Source organism: Mya arenaria, chromosome 11, assembly GCF_026914265.1.
Source record: "Mya arenaria isolate MELC-2E11 chromosome 11, ASM2691426v1".
NCBI classification, from domain to species: Eukaryota; Metazoa; Mollusca; class Bivalvia; order Myida; family Myidae; genus Mya; species Mya arenaria.
The window spans coordinates 15,071,832-15,087,607 of record NC_069132.1 but is presented as its reverse complement, the minus strand read 5'-3'; the positions used below and the strand labels follow the sequence as shown (position 1 = coordinate 15,087,607).

Sequence of the window (15,776 nt, the reverse complement as noted above, 5' to 3'; positions counted from 1 at the left end):
GATTGGTTAAAACTACTTCACCTTATACCAATCACGAAAAGCAATACAACGTTTTGGTAAGTTTTTATTTTTATACCGGCTGAATTGTACAAATATCAACTGGCCGTTTAGCTCAGTTGGTTAGAGCGTCGTGCTAATAACGCGAATGTCGTGGGTTCGACCCCCACAATGGCCAATTCTTTTTAATCATTTTGACATACAATAATGGATTAGATGACAATAGTATCACTATTTCTTTCGAATGTGAAATATTTGTATAAATGGAAATTGATTTCCAGGATGACTCTAACTTCCACAGGTTTATCTACACACTAATAACATGGTAAGGATGCAATGACGACCACTAGTAATTATCGAAAGTTGTACTGTAGTCAATTTGCTGAATGTAAAATGAGTATAAACATTGTTCATTTTAAGTTAATAAGCAAATTCTTTATCTACAAAAGTTAAATCATCAAAACTCTTAGTTCTGGCACAAAATTTTGCGAGAGAGCCAAGATGCGCCAATCATCAATTCTTGATTTTGCGAAACTTAAATCTAACTAATGCCATAATATGTACTGTCATTTTTAAATGTTTCTTGTTTAGAAAATGTGCCTTTTGTAAAAATAAACATTACTTTTTATTCATTTATGTATTTTTTTTTTACACTTTGTATACGACAGCCTTTGAACATATGAGCTATTTCCACAACGCAACACATAATCGCTTTCGTAGTGGGTGTGTAAGCTTATTTATACTCGCACTCAGGCCTTGCCCATTCGGCGAGTGCTCCGTTAAGATTGTTAGTCATTTTATGTTTTTGGAGCATAGTGCACAGACAGCATGTAACCCTGGTTAGAGCTACCCTGGTTCTTTAAAGTGCACCAGTGTATAGCACTGTCACACGGGACCCCCATTTAACATCTCCCGGAAGACGATTTTTTTTAGTGATGCGACAGGGGATCGAACCTGCGACCCCTGGATTGATAGTCAAGTGTGTTACCTCAAGACCACGGATCCGCCACTCGCTTTCGTAGTATACAGTCGGTTTGACGACTTCAAACTTAAAATACAGTGACAGATATTTCATAACGGACTGGTAAATTGAAACTCGGGTCGTTTGAAACACCGGTTCCCTCGAGATTTCAGCTCGGATCCCGGCGTCCTCGAGCGATCGCAGTTTTACTGTATGTGCATTGCAAGTCGCACTGCTTGCATCTAGTGGCGTTGGTCCATAGTTCGGACATTCCCTGTGTCTGAACTATGATGGCAACAGTTGGCAGGACCTAACATTGAACCAAGACCCTGACACAAAGGACAAACACTCCGTGACAAAGAATGCTTCAATGTAATCCGACATTTAATCTACATTCAGCGACGAACACAATTTTTAATATATTTACACAATGTATCGCCATTGTGGATAAATGTTGGGCCGGACTATGTGAACCTGGACCTCGGAGTCAGATTGTTAATTTGAGTTTATTAAGGTCGTAAGAACTGCCCTATTAGCTGCATTATGGCTTGACCGCCGCGACTTGCAGTGTGTTTAAATGCCATGAGCGACATGAGATAGAAGTAAATGAAATTCGCAGTCAAATCCAGACATAAGAAGACTTGAAAAAACAGTGAGAGTGAGATACAAAAGATCCGGGTGCGATACCGAAGTTAGCTCTTTGCGAAGAAACTTCTTGGTTCTTTAACGTATTCGGTGTTAAAGCACCGATACACGGGATACACTTTCTTCGTTGAATCAATACACCGTTTACCCAGTACTGGTCTTTTATAATACCGGACGCAATCGAACTACTGTTACCATATTTGAACGTCTTTCGGTATGAATCGGCCGGGGTTTGAACCCCGATCTTCCACACCCGAAGCGAACGCACAAACACTGAGCTATTGGGGCGATACGACTAACATGGTAGTAGCTATAACCTTTAAATACTGTTCATGTTCGTTCCTCCGCAAATGGGATGGCCGGATGGATTCATTTTTAATCAGTCATTTAGAAAAGCACGCATTTAGCAGACTAGACCCGCCAAATTTTCATTTTGTAACCAAAGCAACGGCTAAATTTCCATTCATTAGCAAAACAAACGCAAAATGTCCATAAACTGATTCCTGTGACATTTCGCTCTGAACGATTTATAATAGTTTAGAAAAACAAAAATAGACACTTACATTTATTAAGAACCTTGCTTTTTTTCCTTTTTAATTATTTAACACTTTTATGAAAATTGAAAATTTGTATACGTATGTTGGGTACAGTTGGGATGTGAATTTCGAAATTTGTGTTTTAACCATTCATTTGATTTGTCTGATTTAAAATCGTAATAAAAAGAGGAATAAATCATAAAAATGTAATTTGTTGGTTTCAAATATCCTAATACAGATATTCTGCAATGTTGAACTTATCAGACACATTGTCTTTCAGATTGGAGAAGTTTTGATTTTAGAAAATTCTGATAGAATAGTTTGTTTTGCTAATATGCTTGCCATTGATGTATCGATAGCGTGCTATATTTGCATTAGGTAATAAACATTCTGTTCTGTTCTGTTCTGTTCTGTTCTGTTCAGTCTTATCTATTTACCGTATATCAGATCTAAGAAATAACACAACCGTGTGTCCCAGAACTTCCTGGAGAGTAAACGTAGCAAGGACATGTACATTTCTTATCACGGTGGCATATGCCCGTCTTGCCATTGGTGCCCTGGTGACAGGAATACCCCGTTTTATTGGTTGAAAGCACAAAGCAGTTTTAGGCATACTACGAGTGTTTTACTACTTGAAATAACCACTCTTTTAGCTTGTCTGTTTATGAAGATATAGAGACCACACTCTCGCGTGACAACGAGAGTGATAAATATAATGTTCTATAAAAAGCTTGTTTCAAATCGTTGTAAAATTTATAAGTTGAAGTTAAGATATAAAGTCAATGTAATGGGATGTGTTGTCAATAAAAGAAGTGTTGTCGTTGTCGCCGCCGGCGTGCTCACTCTTTCACTGTGACCATTACTTATTAACCGTTCGAGATATTTACATGACACTTCGTATGCATATTACCAGTGACAATATACATATGTATAGAAACGCCAATAGCTAACTGTCTGGCTTTAAAAAGTATCTAGTAATGCCCCTTGGTTGACAGGAAACAACAACAACAAACACCACGACAGAGGAACGCTGATATCCGCGTGTGGTGCAATTGTTGAAACACGTGTGCAGGCTTCGGCCCACAGTTGACTATACGCTTGTGGTACTAGCATGTATGTAAAATAACTAACACACACTGTTATATCGAATAGTTATGTCAATAAAATATACAGATCGAAATAATAGAAATTGAAACTAAAACATTAAGCACAAAAGTCACCAGGTCTGGCATACTTCAACGTCCCAAATGCGCAATGTTTAGAGTAAATCACATCCGGCAGTATATAATCGTGCAAAAGAGCCCGGGTTTGGTCTATCGCATATCAATATTGAACACGTGCACTGTGCTTTTCCAGTCCTTCTCGTTGAACTCGCGGACAACCATCTGGTCGTGCTCTACGGCCACGCGGTTCGGGCGGACTATATCGCAGCCAAGAGGAAAAAGGTTCTCACATAGATTATTTCCAGCCTCGTCTAGCACCATCAATTTTCGCTCGTTCTCGATGCAGACGAACACCAGCCCCTTGTCACAGCAAATGCTTGCCACGAACCTGATGACAGGGCGCGTCCATGTGATCTCGCCCGTCTTCCTTACGCATACAACCGCTGATTCCCCGCCAATTATCAGGCGTTTGCCGTCCGCTGTGGCTGCGAGCGCATTGGGGCTGCGGACGACAGAATGTTTGTCACTCGCTATAAGAGTGCGGGTCCGGAGAGGAACCAGTTTTGTTACCTGGTTGGAGGTAAAGTTACTAAAAGGGTTTTTATCGTAAGAGACTTTCATCAGATCAACACAGTCAGCCCTTAAATCGGTTGTATGAGACAGAGCAAAGTACTCGTGGTATTTTGTCTTTCCAAACCTGTCCTCCAAAAACTGCGTGCGCATGTGACAAATCTGAGCGTATGGCTTCTCAGTTTCTATGCGGTAGAGAATTTGAAGCGTTGGTTCCGTCCCTATTATTGAGATAAACCGGGTATTGTGGTTGATAGCCACGTTCGTCGTTTCTTTAATCGCGCACAACCGCCATGGAAACCGGATATGGATACCTCCAACATATCTAAACTCCATCGTGAACTTTTGCACTGCAGAGTCAGTGATTGTGACAATGTGATTGTCTAAAAGAACAAGATCTGCACACGAAAGTTCAAAACTTGATACCTCTGTTATTCCTTTCAGCTTAACTTCCGCTCCGCGTATGCTTTTACTCGTATCTCTGTTGATAAGTTCACCCGTTCCAACTTTCGGGAAAACGTGAGCCATGCTAAGGGACCTTGCGTTCCCAGCGATACGCGCAGGCGATTGGCCGTAACGTATCTGTCTCGGTGTCTCATCATGGGAGGCAGGGCGAGTGTTACATAATTTCTTCAAGTTGGTTGACTTGGATATGGGCGGTGTTGCCAAAGAGATCATCGTTCTCGTTGCCTGCACGGGACTTGGAATTATCGTCACTTCCGGCGAATCCCGATATCTAGGGGAATCCGATTCTACTGCAACCGTGGGGTTTTGGGAGGCATATCGGTTGAGAGTTTTCTGTTTTGTCGGCGTTGCTGGATGTGTTCCAGTGGTATCCCTGGATACGACTATTGGGCTCTTGTCGTAGGATATGAAGTTGAGAAATTGTTCGTCAGCTTGGACATTGACGCAGTATGGTTTTGTTTCAACATCATCCAGGGCCTGGTCAAAGTTCTGGGTTTCCTGCTCGAGTGGTGTCCATATGTTGAATATTTCGTTGCTAGTTTCCTTACGTTTCTTTTCTGGTCTAATTACATTTTCAACGTGTTCCTTCGTCTTTGTAATTAAAGAAAGGATAGTAGAAAGATGGTCTTTCTCCGCCTGAGATATTTTTGTTGTCTCATTTACCTGGTGTTTTGACGCTTTTAGTTTAGCTTTCATCGTTTTATAAAACTTTGCCAGTAATTTCTCCACCTCACCAATTTTCTTCACCAGCTCGTCCGAGTGTGAGGCGGCGACCTGGGAGTCGAGTATGCGCCTGGCGCGTTCCTCCTGCAGCCGGAGTTTGGCAAGGAGCTCTTTGATCTGCAGGCGTACCTCGAGCATGGAGTCCTGGAGGCTCCCGCACGAGCACGGGGACTTGGTGTGTTTCTCTATCACACAGTCCGAGCACAGCAGCTCGCGGTGGTGGAAACAGAAATACTCTTTGAACTTCTGGATGTGTCGCTCACAGACGACTGATCGTTCATACTGGGATAGTGTATGCAGCTGGATGACACAAAACGCGTCCACGGGGAACCCCCGCGCCCAGTCATGTGACTCGGTCGTGTTGGGGATGTGGTGGCGCGTCCGACAGACGGGACATTCGAACATTTCGTCTGTCCGCGTCACGAGCGCCGTTTTGATGACGCCATTGAGACATTCTGCACAGAAGGTGTGCGCGCAGGCGAGGCGGCGCGGGTCCCGTAGCTTGCCTAGATGTATAGGGCAGTTGAAGTGCTCGGCAATGTTCTTGTACTGACGTAACTCAACCGAACCACTCGAATCCATTGTCCTTAATGTAATTTATAAAGTTTGAACTCTTATTCTTTTATTAATTCCAGAAAGTTTGTACAGAGTTTGTCAGGCAAGTTAACTTTCTTAATCGGTAAGCAACAATGAACTTGTTTATCGAAAAATGTACGTTTTGTTCCTAACATTGTTTATTTGTATGATTCAGGTAGATACACACGATAAGTCACTCATTTTTCTTTGTCCTTTGTCTTAGAGTACAAAAGGTAACTGATACCCTTTAATGAAACGTGAAATAATGAACTATGCGTCTTATTTGTTTGACAACGACAGTTTATGGTGCGTCATATTATAATACTGTCGGTCCTGTGTACCAGTACCATGCCTTGTTGAGTATTTCATAAACTGGCTACAGCTGTCTGTGGTATATATGATATCGAAGTTCGGCACTAAAAACCATACAGAGCATTGGGCTATTTGTTTTATTCACATAATAGGCATTCGAATTAAATTGTGTTTTATAATTACAACTTCAAATTTGTTTTTCTGTATCAGTTTTCATACACTTTACACGTTTAAAAGAATTTATTGACGAGATATTCATTGAGTCATTTGGCATAACCTTCGAATATTAACAAAAAAACACAATTTATTTCTGTTTTAAAAATAAAAAAAATAATAGTTCACTTAAACAAAGGCAGTTCACAATCAAAAGTCCATGCTTTTCGGTGGCGCAGGCAGATTTCTTGACCGGCGCGGTGTTCGCGGCCTGGGGAGCGCAACTGACGGCCCTGGCAGAGGATCAACTTCCGGCGAGACGCGAGAGTGGCGGCGGACACGGGAGCGCGGTGGGGAGGGCCCGCTGGTAGACGGCTGTAGGGTAGGGGAAGCTTCATCGTAAGAGTCGTCGAGGAAAGCAGTAGGGCTTCCCTTCGGCGCCCGTACTTTTGAAATGACAATATATACGACAAACACAATCGCCATAGTTCCGGTCATTGCTCCTGCGCCGAAGCCCGCCAATTTAGTGACCTTTGACGTCTCTGGTTTCGGATTTCTCCTAATTATGGTGACTTCTTGATTGTCGGCCCCTCTGCATTTACAATGCACGTGACCAGTACGGACCATCTCCCTCTGGAAAGTAGTATGAGCTATAACTGTCAAGAAAATGGCTTACGTTTGTGATATTATAAATATCGTAAATTCAAATTAACCAAACCACGGACAAGATCTGACACGGTCACGAAACAAAATACTCACCGCGTACACACGCTCTGAAAATAATAACGATCATTTAGAATAAAACATAAATATATGTTCATCATACTCCTGTTTAATACTATTTTTTCTTTCTTTTTAGAATTGCCAGTTCATGACATACATCAAAACAATGTTTACAATATCATCCTTTAACTATATATTTTATATTCTTAATTACTTTCTGTATTCTGTTTGTTATGTTAATATTTGAGACTTGTTAGTAGTTTTGTATTGACGTTTGTATTTAAAGATACATCTGATATAAGATTTTCTTTCCAACTGTTAGGAATTGCTTGTTCTAAAATATTTACTTTGGAATCAAATTTTGTTTATTTTTGAGCTTATTTAGAATACAATTCGCATCTAAGTTCCCCGAATTCGATAAAATATCGTTTATGAAAAGTATGCTGGAACAATCCAGTTCTTAAATAGAAAACTTATTTTTATTTTTATGAACGTATTACTCCATATCTCTTTATTTTTAAAATTTTAGTATACGTAGCTGTTAGATACTTTATTATACAAGGAAACATCAGTTTTTAGAAATATATAATTTTGAAGAAGGCCTAACATACATACCTTCCTGGACTTTGCAGTTTGCTGTAATGAAAAAAGAAAAATGGGAATTAACACGTTATCATTAAATCTAGAATAGGTAAAAAAAGTATGATTCTAAAATTCGTGTGGAGAGCTGAGGTGCTGAAGCTTGGCTGCACATACTTGCACGGAAACATGTCTCATGGAAACAAAGACAAGTAAAGACTGCTCTGTTCTAGTATAAATTCTACTACTACTTCATTGGCATGATTTGGCATCACTGATTTACCTCACATTCTAGATTTAATGACATATCCGGGATGTTATTATAGAGTAATGTGACTATGACTGACAAATTCTATAAAGCATAATTGAAAAACGTTAGGGATATTTGCTATACTTTAATAAACCCTTTAGGCAATTTTTTCTTTGGGCAAGATCCTTTTTTGATACGGTGCACTAAGTCGTAACCTAAAACATAAAATTTAAAGCCGAATTCAAAATCCGTAGGAAAATCATAGATTGGTTAAGTTATTACTTTTTAGTTTCATAGCTCATCTTTAATCCTGGTTTAAACTCAAGTTACACAAATACGTATGTGTACATGCGTGTATGTGTATATGTATACACGACATAAACCGACTAAGATGTTTATAAGGGGCCTAGTGTGTTTATCTAACCCTAAGAGGTTACTTACCCCCAGATACAGATGTCCCAAGACAGGTCACCGTCCTGAAAATATGAAGCACATTATGGCTCATTATGTTCAAACGGAAAACAATTTAGAACCAAACGGATGCCGACATACACAGTTGAACAATTACACAAGTAATTGTGTATTTATCCTTGTGCCTACACTAAATCCAACCCTCCATGCACTTACCCGGCAACCTGAAGGCAGAGTTTCTGGTCGGGATTTTTTGACGGTTTCGCCGTGACAGTGGTAAGACACATGTTGTGGACAAGTTTGGTACCGAAGATGTGGACCTCCGTCAACGTTGTATCCTCGCTCACCGTGGCTACAGGGCTAAAACAATAGTCGGGTGTGAACGTGGTGATCAAACGACAAACAAACATCAGAATGAGAACAGTGCACAGTTAACGTTATATAAGAGCACAAAGAAATATTCAATGAAAACATACGAACGTATACGTAAGGTTTTTAGAAACCGTATTTTTGTCTTGAAACTAACATGATCTTGATGAATAATAACGAATATCAACGTCACATGTCGTACCATGTGTTATTTAAGAAAGGCCTGGAAGTGACGACAAGCGGCGGACAAGGCTGCTCTTGGTGTGTCTGACAGTCTAGCTCGGGCGTGCTCGTCAAAGTCTGAAACAGTCATGATAATAGTGTGTCATTGTTCAGCGTTTGGTAAGAATCTGACGTGTGTACAGTATATTAAATACATAATACACACATAAGCACTCTTTTACCCCGGGTTGCGTGGGGTGTCGTTGACTCTGGTCTACTTTAACGGGAACACATCGTGATTTTGAACATGACCTGCAATCAGAATGAATATATAGGACACGCATGTCAACGATTTAAAAAGCAGAATTATGTTTTAAGATCTACGATTTTGTATATGGTTTGAATCATTTTGTGTGTGAAAATTAATACTATAATTTTAAATTCTTTAAATAAAACCGACAGCAAAATGAAGATAACAATGTCTACGAGCAACATGTTATATTCATCAAAATCATTATTGTTACCCGTCTCCATGTTGTCCTACACTGACGTTAAAACAAGCTGACGTGGTGTCAGCCGGATCAATGACTTGAATTGTGACGTAGTACGTTAACGTCTCAGAAGCGTCACTGCCTACTTCTGCCACCAACAGTGTATCGTTTACACCCACTTCAGGTGCTTCAGTGCTGAAAATTTAATTCAAAACCAAACAATACTATCGGTATATTTCAGAAACCAAATCAGTTTAAAATATTGCGGAAAATCAAAGAACTTAAGGCACTCGTGGACGGTGATTTATTAATCTTGCGGATGCGTATGTAATATGTGTAGAAAAGATATAAATATTTAAATACGGCTGCTTTAGTTCAAAAAATATTTTTATCAATTGACATTCATCATAAAAGGTAAAAATACGCGAACTGCACAAACGATACATACCTTCCAGTTACAACAAACGTAAATCTACAGTCGGAGGCCTGGTTGCATGTTACCGAAACGGGGATAGACGTCACTGTGCATTTACCGTCTGTAATAAAAACGGACCAGGCTATTCACATGCTAATGTTTATTTCTGTACGCCTAACATCAATAGTATTGGCACGTAAACCCGCGGAGTGTTGTTAGGATTTAATTACGAAACATTACAGCATCATCTTTCTAAATGCGATTCCAAATTGTAATTTACTGACTAAATGAATGCCTGTTGTGCTGAGATACCTGCATGATCACATGTGTTTCCTTTATATCCGGGCCGACACTTGCATGTGGAACTCGAACTTGTTGAGTCACAGAATCCGTGAACACAGTGGACGTGACTACAAGGGCTCCTCGCAGTTGCTATCCGTAGATATATGACCAAATAAGTTCAAAGAAAACCACAACACACTTAAATCTAGTTAACTGGGTCTAAGATTAGATGGCTATCTTTTTCCTGGACAAAGATATAAAAAACCCGAAGACCCACTGTTTTAACTATTGACATACCGTGGAGAAAGCAAACGATGTGATCAACAATGTTAATAAGGTGTTTCGGGTTGTAAACAAATTCCCAATTGTCATTTCAAATGCGAAATGTATGTCTTCTGCATTTCATTTAAAACGTCGTGTTAACTCCAGATATTATATTGTTAACTCCAGATATTCTATTGTTAACTCCAGATATAATATCGTTAATTCCAGATATTCTATTGTTAACTCCAGATATTCTATTGTTTTATTTGTATCTGGTTTCAATGAACTTACCAACTTTATCTAAGGTCTGACTATTGACGTTTGTGCAGAGTTTTTCACCAGGACTTGAGCCAAATCTGCAAGTTAGACGAGGCATTTGAATATTCTCTAAACATAATAGCAGTCGCTTATCAATGTGTTATACTAATATTCATTTTCCGTCGTTGCTTTATAGCTGAACCGATTTTTGTCATACATGTCTGGAAACCAGTGATATTAGACTGCTGACAAAAAATAAGATTATAGTTTTTCATATCTTTGGTAGAATATATGATCATCAGCAAATTAAAACCTGAGACAGCAAACCCAGATCACTCTTCACCATAAGCTTCGATACAATTAAGTTAGGGATGCCTACCTAATACAGAATGACTGTTGACCGGGCAGGGAGGGGTCAGGCGTGTACACGACATCGTACTTGCACGTGGTTGGACTGGCCAGTATGCTTCCACTTGTGACTTGAAGGTTCTTCATTTCGCCCTCGGGAACGGCGGTTAAACTGCGAAACAGGAATGCCAATCAAATAATCATTCGCATTGATTTTGATATTTCACATAAAAGCAGTTGTTTGAGAATACAAAAAACACAATCATTTGAATGAGATTTAATATTGAATGACAAAATGACCTAACAGTGGTTCCTAATCACTTACTTTGTCAACATATTTAAAGGATCTCGGATTAAAATTAAAAGTGTTACCATGATCCCGTTTGTGGTTTCTTTGTCTCCACAACATAATGGCATGATTTCCCTATGGGACAGGTCATGGTGGAATTGTCGGGAGGTGACAGGAAGACAGTGGGAGGACTGGGCCGATTTGGAAGCTGTGAATGTAAATTCAATATGGCACATACGTTGCGTTGTTACTGACGCGGTAACAAACAAATAATGTACATAGTGTGTGTGTGTGTGTGTGTGTGTGCGTGCGTGTGTGTGTGTGTGTGTGTGCGTGCGTGCGTGCGTGCGTGTGCGTGTGTGTGTTAGTGTGCGTGTGTGCGCGCGTGCACGCGAGTGTGTGCGTGTTTGCGCGTGTGTGCACGTGTGTGTGTGTGTGTGTGTGTTTTAATTTTTTTCTTTAATTGATCAGAGGGTCGCAAAGATCAAGAATAACACTTACCTTTTGGAAAGATTCTGAAAAATGCCAAAAAGTTAAATTATTTCTGGTGCACTACAATTACTACTTATATTAAATCAAACGTTTAAAGACAAGCAGGAACGGTTTTAGATCAAGTTTGAGGGATTAAAATAATATTCTCATTGTAAGTTTACTCACGGATTGTGTAGCACATTTCGTCGGCGTTGACCCTGAATAAAAAATAGGAAAGACGTAAACACACCGATTTGTTAATTCGCACGAAAAAACAACAACAAATGTTATTTATGGGTGCCAATTGTTTATCGGTAAAAAGTGAACTAAACCACTTACCCACTAATGTCAGTGGTCTGCACACAATACTTGAAGGTTCCAACAAACGTTGGTTTGCATGAGATGTGGGCATCATAAGAACACGGCGAGTTCTGATTGCAAGTACTAGGGCTGAAATGCTGGACTGTGTGAGGCAGGTCAACCTCCAAACCCGGAGTGAACTGCCCGTTCTGTACTTTAGGTCTGAAGGTTAATTGTTCTTTTGTTTAATACTAGTATTAATATGAGTAATAACTGTTCCGTATGTAGAGCAGTAAATATGGAACTGTTCAACCGATTTGAATGATACAAGATAAAATAATCTTTATTTAAAGTCGGGTATATACTAACAAGAAACATTAGATCAATGGGCTATTTTCCGAAATGAATTACAAACAAACATACCATATCAAAACAAAACAAAGAGATCATGGAAAGAAGACTGTATGTTAACCATGACAGTAAACATATTTTCTATCAAAATGATACAAACTACACTTATAACAATCGCGTATAAACTAATTAACCCTCTTTAATGTTGTACATGTTAAATTGAAAATACACATCGTAATTATTATGCTAGATTTGGTAAGTTTAGTCGTGCACATTGTATCGTCCCTAATATATAAGCACTTTTGAAACATACAGACTAAGCAAGGAGCTACTGAAGAGTATTGCTTACATCATGTTTGGTTTGCCTGTGACCGGCAAGATTATGGTGCAAGTGGTGTTCACCTCACATCGTATAACATCAAGTATGTTGTACTCAGAAAACGCTGGAGGGTCCTAATGAAAGCACACTTCAAATAAATTAACATTGTACACCATATTTTTTTTTTTCATAAACTTAAATACAGAAAGCAAATTAATTTACATACATAGATGGTTGATCGGATTAAAAGCGCTCTTAAATTTGAATGCATAACACATGTTGTTTACTTACCGGTTCATTTATTGTGGTTATATTCTGATGAGTTTTTTCTCCCTTTTCTGCAAATATACATATTACAACAACATAAACCTAATGCAAAATGAACATTCGACTAACGCATAACAATATCTTTCAATGTATTTTTTTTTATTTCTCTTCAAATAAACAAGTTAAAGGCTTACTCGTGGAACAGTCGATCCCAATATATTCTGACTGACAATGGCATGTGGGTTTCGTTGTTGATATGCATTTGCCTCCATGCATGCAATGAAGGGTCTGACAGGGACCAAAGCCTTCAACGAAAATTTAGGTTCATATTCACGAGAGCGTTTCAAACAACATTGCTTATACTGTCAACTTTTACTATTAACAATTATCATTAATAATTAAAAAAAAACATTAATAGTGTTTGAAGTATTGAAAAAAAGTTAGCACACTATTCGATGTACAAACAGATATAGTAACACAATGAAAAGTACAGAGAAAACCCCAGTATCCGAAAATTCAAATATTAACACTGGTCATGAACCAAACGACAATGACATCGACACACAGCTTGTCATTTAACAAGTAATAATGATAACAAATGTGTGTGCCTGGTGACCTGTAAACTGTATGTTGCATTTGAAACGGATTGGCTTACTGATTACTGATATGTAAAATAAATGACCAAAAAATCATTATTACAGTTAATGCAGTTCTTTTTTTGTTATTTATTTCAACCTAAAATCTTATTATTATTATCTTAATTTTCAATATTTCAAAGGTAAAATATCGCCTTTGTAATTTATTTTCGGTACGAATCAATATGAGATACATTGCAGGTTAAAACGGTTTGTATAATTATGTTGTTACACTTAACCACTCTATATTATTATGAGTACGCCAGTCCTGTTGATTTTGGATCATCACTCGTATACTGTAAACACATACATTATCTACTCATAAAATGCGTTTAAATGACACCAAAATAATATGGCGTCTCCAGGTATGAAATCCTCATGCTTGTACATCCGATACCTTCAGTTGGTAATACCTGTGGAATTGTTAATGTCGATGTCAAAGTGCCTTTCTTCTCCGTTGTTTCTGAAAGGGAAAGAAGAAAACTGATAAAGTGAATAATTGATCTTGACAAAGCTATTTTGAAACTAAAAATTAAGTATTAAAATAACTCATAAAAACTTTGAATACCCTGCGTTAACACAGAGCCTGCTATGTCCCGGATTGCCTGTTGTGTATCCGACGTCCGTTACGCATACGCCATCCACCATTTGCGTGGGAAAGACGTGCACGCCCGGTAAACCCGAGCCGCATTCTATCACTTGGGTGCTGCAATGTAATTACTCGAGTTATTAAAGGCCAAAGGGGGAGAGGGGGAGGAGGGTGGGGTGGCGGTTAGGGTTTAGTTAAATTTCTTCTAAATTCATGATTACCCATGTCATAAAATACTTATTAGTACATTCTAAGAATTTTTTATTTCCGAGAATATAAATATAACCCTGTGAATGTGATTGCAGAAGTTATGAAGAAAGAAAAAAACAGTTTTGAAGCACAAAATATACCAACACTTGATTTACAAGCAGTTTAACATAAAACAACAGTTGTCTAGTCACACATATAATCATCAGAATAAGACAGGAATCGTACCAAGGACCTGTTCCTTTGTCCGTCATGACAGATATGTGACAGGTGGCGCCAGACTGACAGGTAAAGGTGGAGTCAGGCGGTGGCATTTTGTTGCTAAACTTGGTGTTATTCTGGTTGGAGAATGATAACATTTCATTTATGTAAAACTAAAGTTAAAACATTACTACATATAATTGTGCCATTTATTTGAATATAAATTAGAAACACAATGCTAAGTTTGTTTCCTGTCTGTTAGTTCCAAATACAGTTTTTACTTACACCATTTTGGTTTGGGGATTGCGTAGTTGAAGGGCCTGTTGAAAATATCAAATAGCAAGTTAACCAGGATACTGAAATATACTTTGAAGTGGCATTCGTCTTCAAATGCTATTTAAAGTAGACTTATAGTATTTGTTACTTTAATGTGAAACAAGAAAATACAACGTTAAACTACTATACAATAACGTATCTGATAAGGTCATTAAGACTATAGGTATTCATAAGCACGTATACCTGGTGGACCAATATTCACGGTGAAACACAGCTCGTCAACGTTAACACTGCAAATACACGCATGTTCTAATATAATCAGGTCTAGTTGTTATAGACTCGAAACTATGAAGAAGAGAGCTTGATGATGATCAGAGATGATCAGATATTTTTTGAAAGAAATCAATATTGAATCGGTGAAACCCATCAAACTAAGACCAAAGAGAAACGTTTTATCAATTGGCAATTTGACATATAGTATTTAACTTGTTCAAAGAATGCACAGGTGATGTCATAATGTAAACACATACGAAAATAAAACAGGATTAATGGCAAAGTACAACATAAGAAGCCCCATCGTTTACCCCGCTGGTGATCCATCCGCGGTGGTTTGGTAGCAGCAAGTGTTACGGCCAGGCGGGCCAGTAATGCTTGTGACCAACAGCCGAGGACCAACTCCAGCGACCGCTGATAATGACTGAACTTCTGTTTGATTGCGATGGAGGCGACATACTCCAAATACCGGTCTGTTTATAAAATTAAGAATGCACTATAAGTTAACTTGTCTAAATGATCACAACTCTAACAAACGTGGTATGTAGGTGCTGGAACTCATATACAAGTATTGCAATGCAAATTAATAGCTGACAATTTCTTGCAAGTTTCAAACCGAAATGACGCTACGTATAAGATAAGTTGGTATATCCATCGTAAAAGAGCACGAGACACATACACTAAATTAAGGGCAGAAATGCACATATTCAATGTGTGTATATAATTATCTCATACAAGAGAAACATTTTAAATGTCTTCAATATGATATTATCAAAATTTGTCAGGTTTATGTAAAATTAGGTATTTTTTATATGCAGGCTTACCCACAATAATCGCTTTCTAGCACTAGGAGCGCAAATCATTGTGGGCATTTGACGTACAACCCCAATATTTACCAAACAATGTCTATTGCTATATAGTGAACTTAAACATATAAATGCATGC

General features: G+C 38.5%; 2 protein-coding genes and 1 non-coding gene across 3 annotated transcripts; 1 reads left to right on the top strand and 2 right to left on the bottom strand.

Moving 5' to 3' along the window:
* The first annotated feature begins 101 nt into the window (after positions 1-101).
* Trnai-aau (transfer RNA isoleucine (anticodon AAU)) lies at positions 102-175 on the top strand. The gene has a single exon. It is a non-coding gene; the product is annotated as a tRNA-Ile (tRNA).
* A 3,098-nt stretch (positions 176-3,273) lies between these two features.
* LOC128209256 (uncharacterized) lies at positions 3,274-5,723 on the bottom strand. Its single transcript, XM_052913210.1, has one exon. The coding sequence runs from the start codon at positions 5,640-5,642 to the stop codon at positions 3,453-3,455; it is 2,190 nt and encodes a 729-aa protein (XP_052769170.1). The 5' UTR covers positions 5,643-5,723; the 3' UTR covers positions 3,274-3,452.
* A 500-nt stretch (positions 5,724-6,223) lies between these two features.
* On the bottom strand, positions 6,224-11,123 carry LOC128210004 (uncharacterized). The gene is made up of 13 exons (XM_052914296.1): positions 11,026-11,123; positions 10,685-10,825; positions 10,339-10,403; positions 9,814-9,933; positions 9,535-9,622; positions 9,120-9,281; positions 8,838-8,907; positions 8,636-8,733; positions 8,281-8,424; positions 8,095-8,129; positions 7,440-7,460; positions 6,861-6,874; positions 6,224-6,734 (listed from the first exon to the last, which is right to left on the bottom strand). The coding sequence occupies exons 1-13, from the start codon at positions 11,091-11,093 to the stop codon at positions 6,312-6,314; spliced, it is 1,449 nt and encodes a 482-aa protein (XP_052770256.1). The 5' UTR covers positions 11,094-11,123; the 3' UTR covers positions 6,224-6,311.
* Positions 11,124-15,776: the final 4,653 nt, after the last annotated feature.

What these genes read in the sequence shown, in the direction of transcription:
- LOC128209256 (XM_052913210.1), bottom strand. Translation starts at nt 5,642, where the DNA reads ATGGATTCGAGTGGTTCGGTTGAGTTACGTCAGTACAAGAACATTGCC.
- LOC128210004 (XM_052914296.1), bottom strand. Translation starts at nt 11,093, where the DNA reads ATGACCTGTCCCATAGGGAAATCATGCCATTATGTTGTGGAGACAAAG. An exon ending in AAACCACAAACGGGATCATG is followed by an intron (nt 10,826 to 11,025) that starts GTAACACTTTTA and finishes CCTGTTTCGCAG; the next exon opens with TTTAACCGCCGTTCCCGAGG. An exon ending in CAACAGTCATTCTGTATTAG is followed by an intron (nt 10,404 to 10,684) that starts GTAGGCATCCCT and finishes TCTAACTTGCAG; the next exon opens with ATTTGGCTCAAGTCCTGGTG.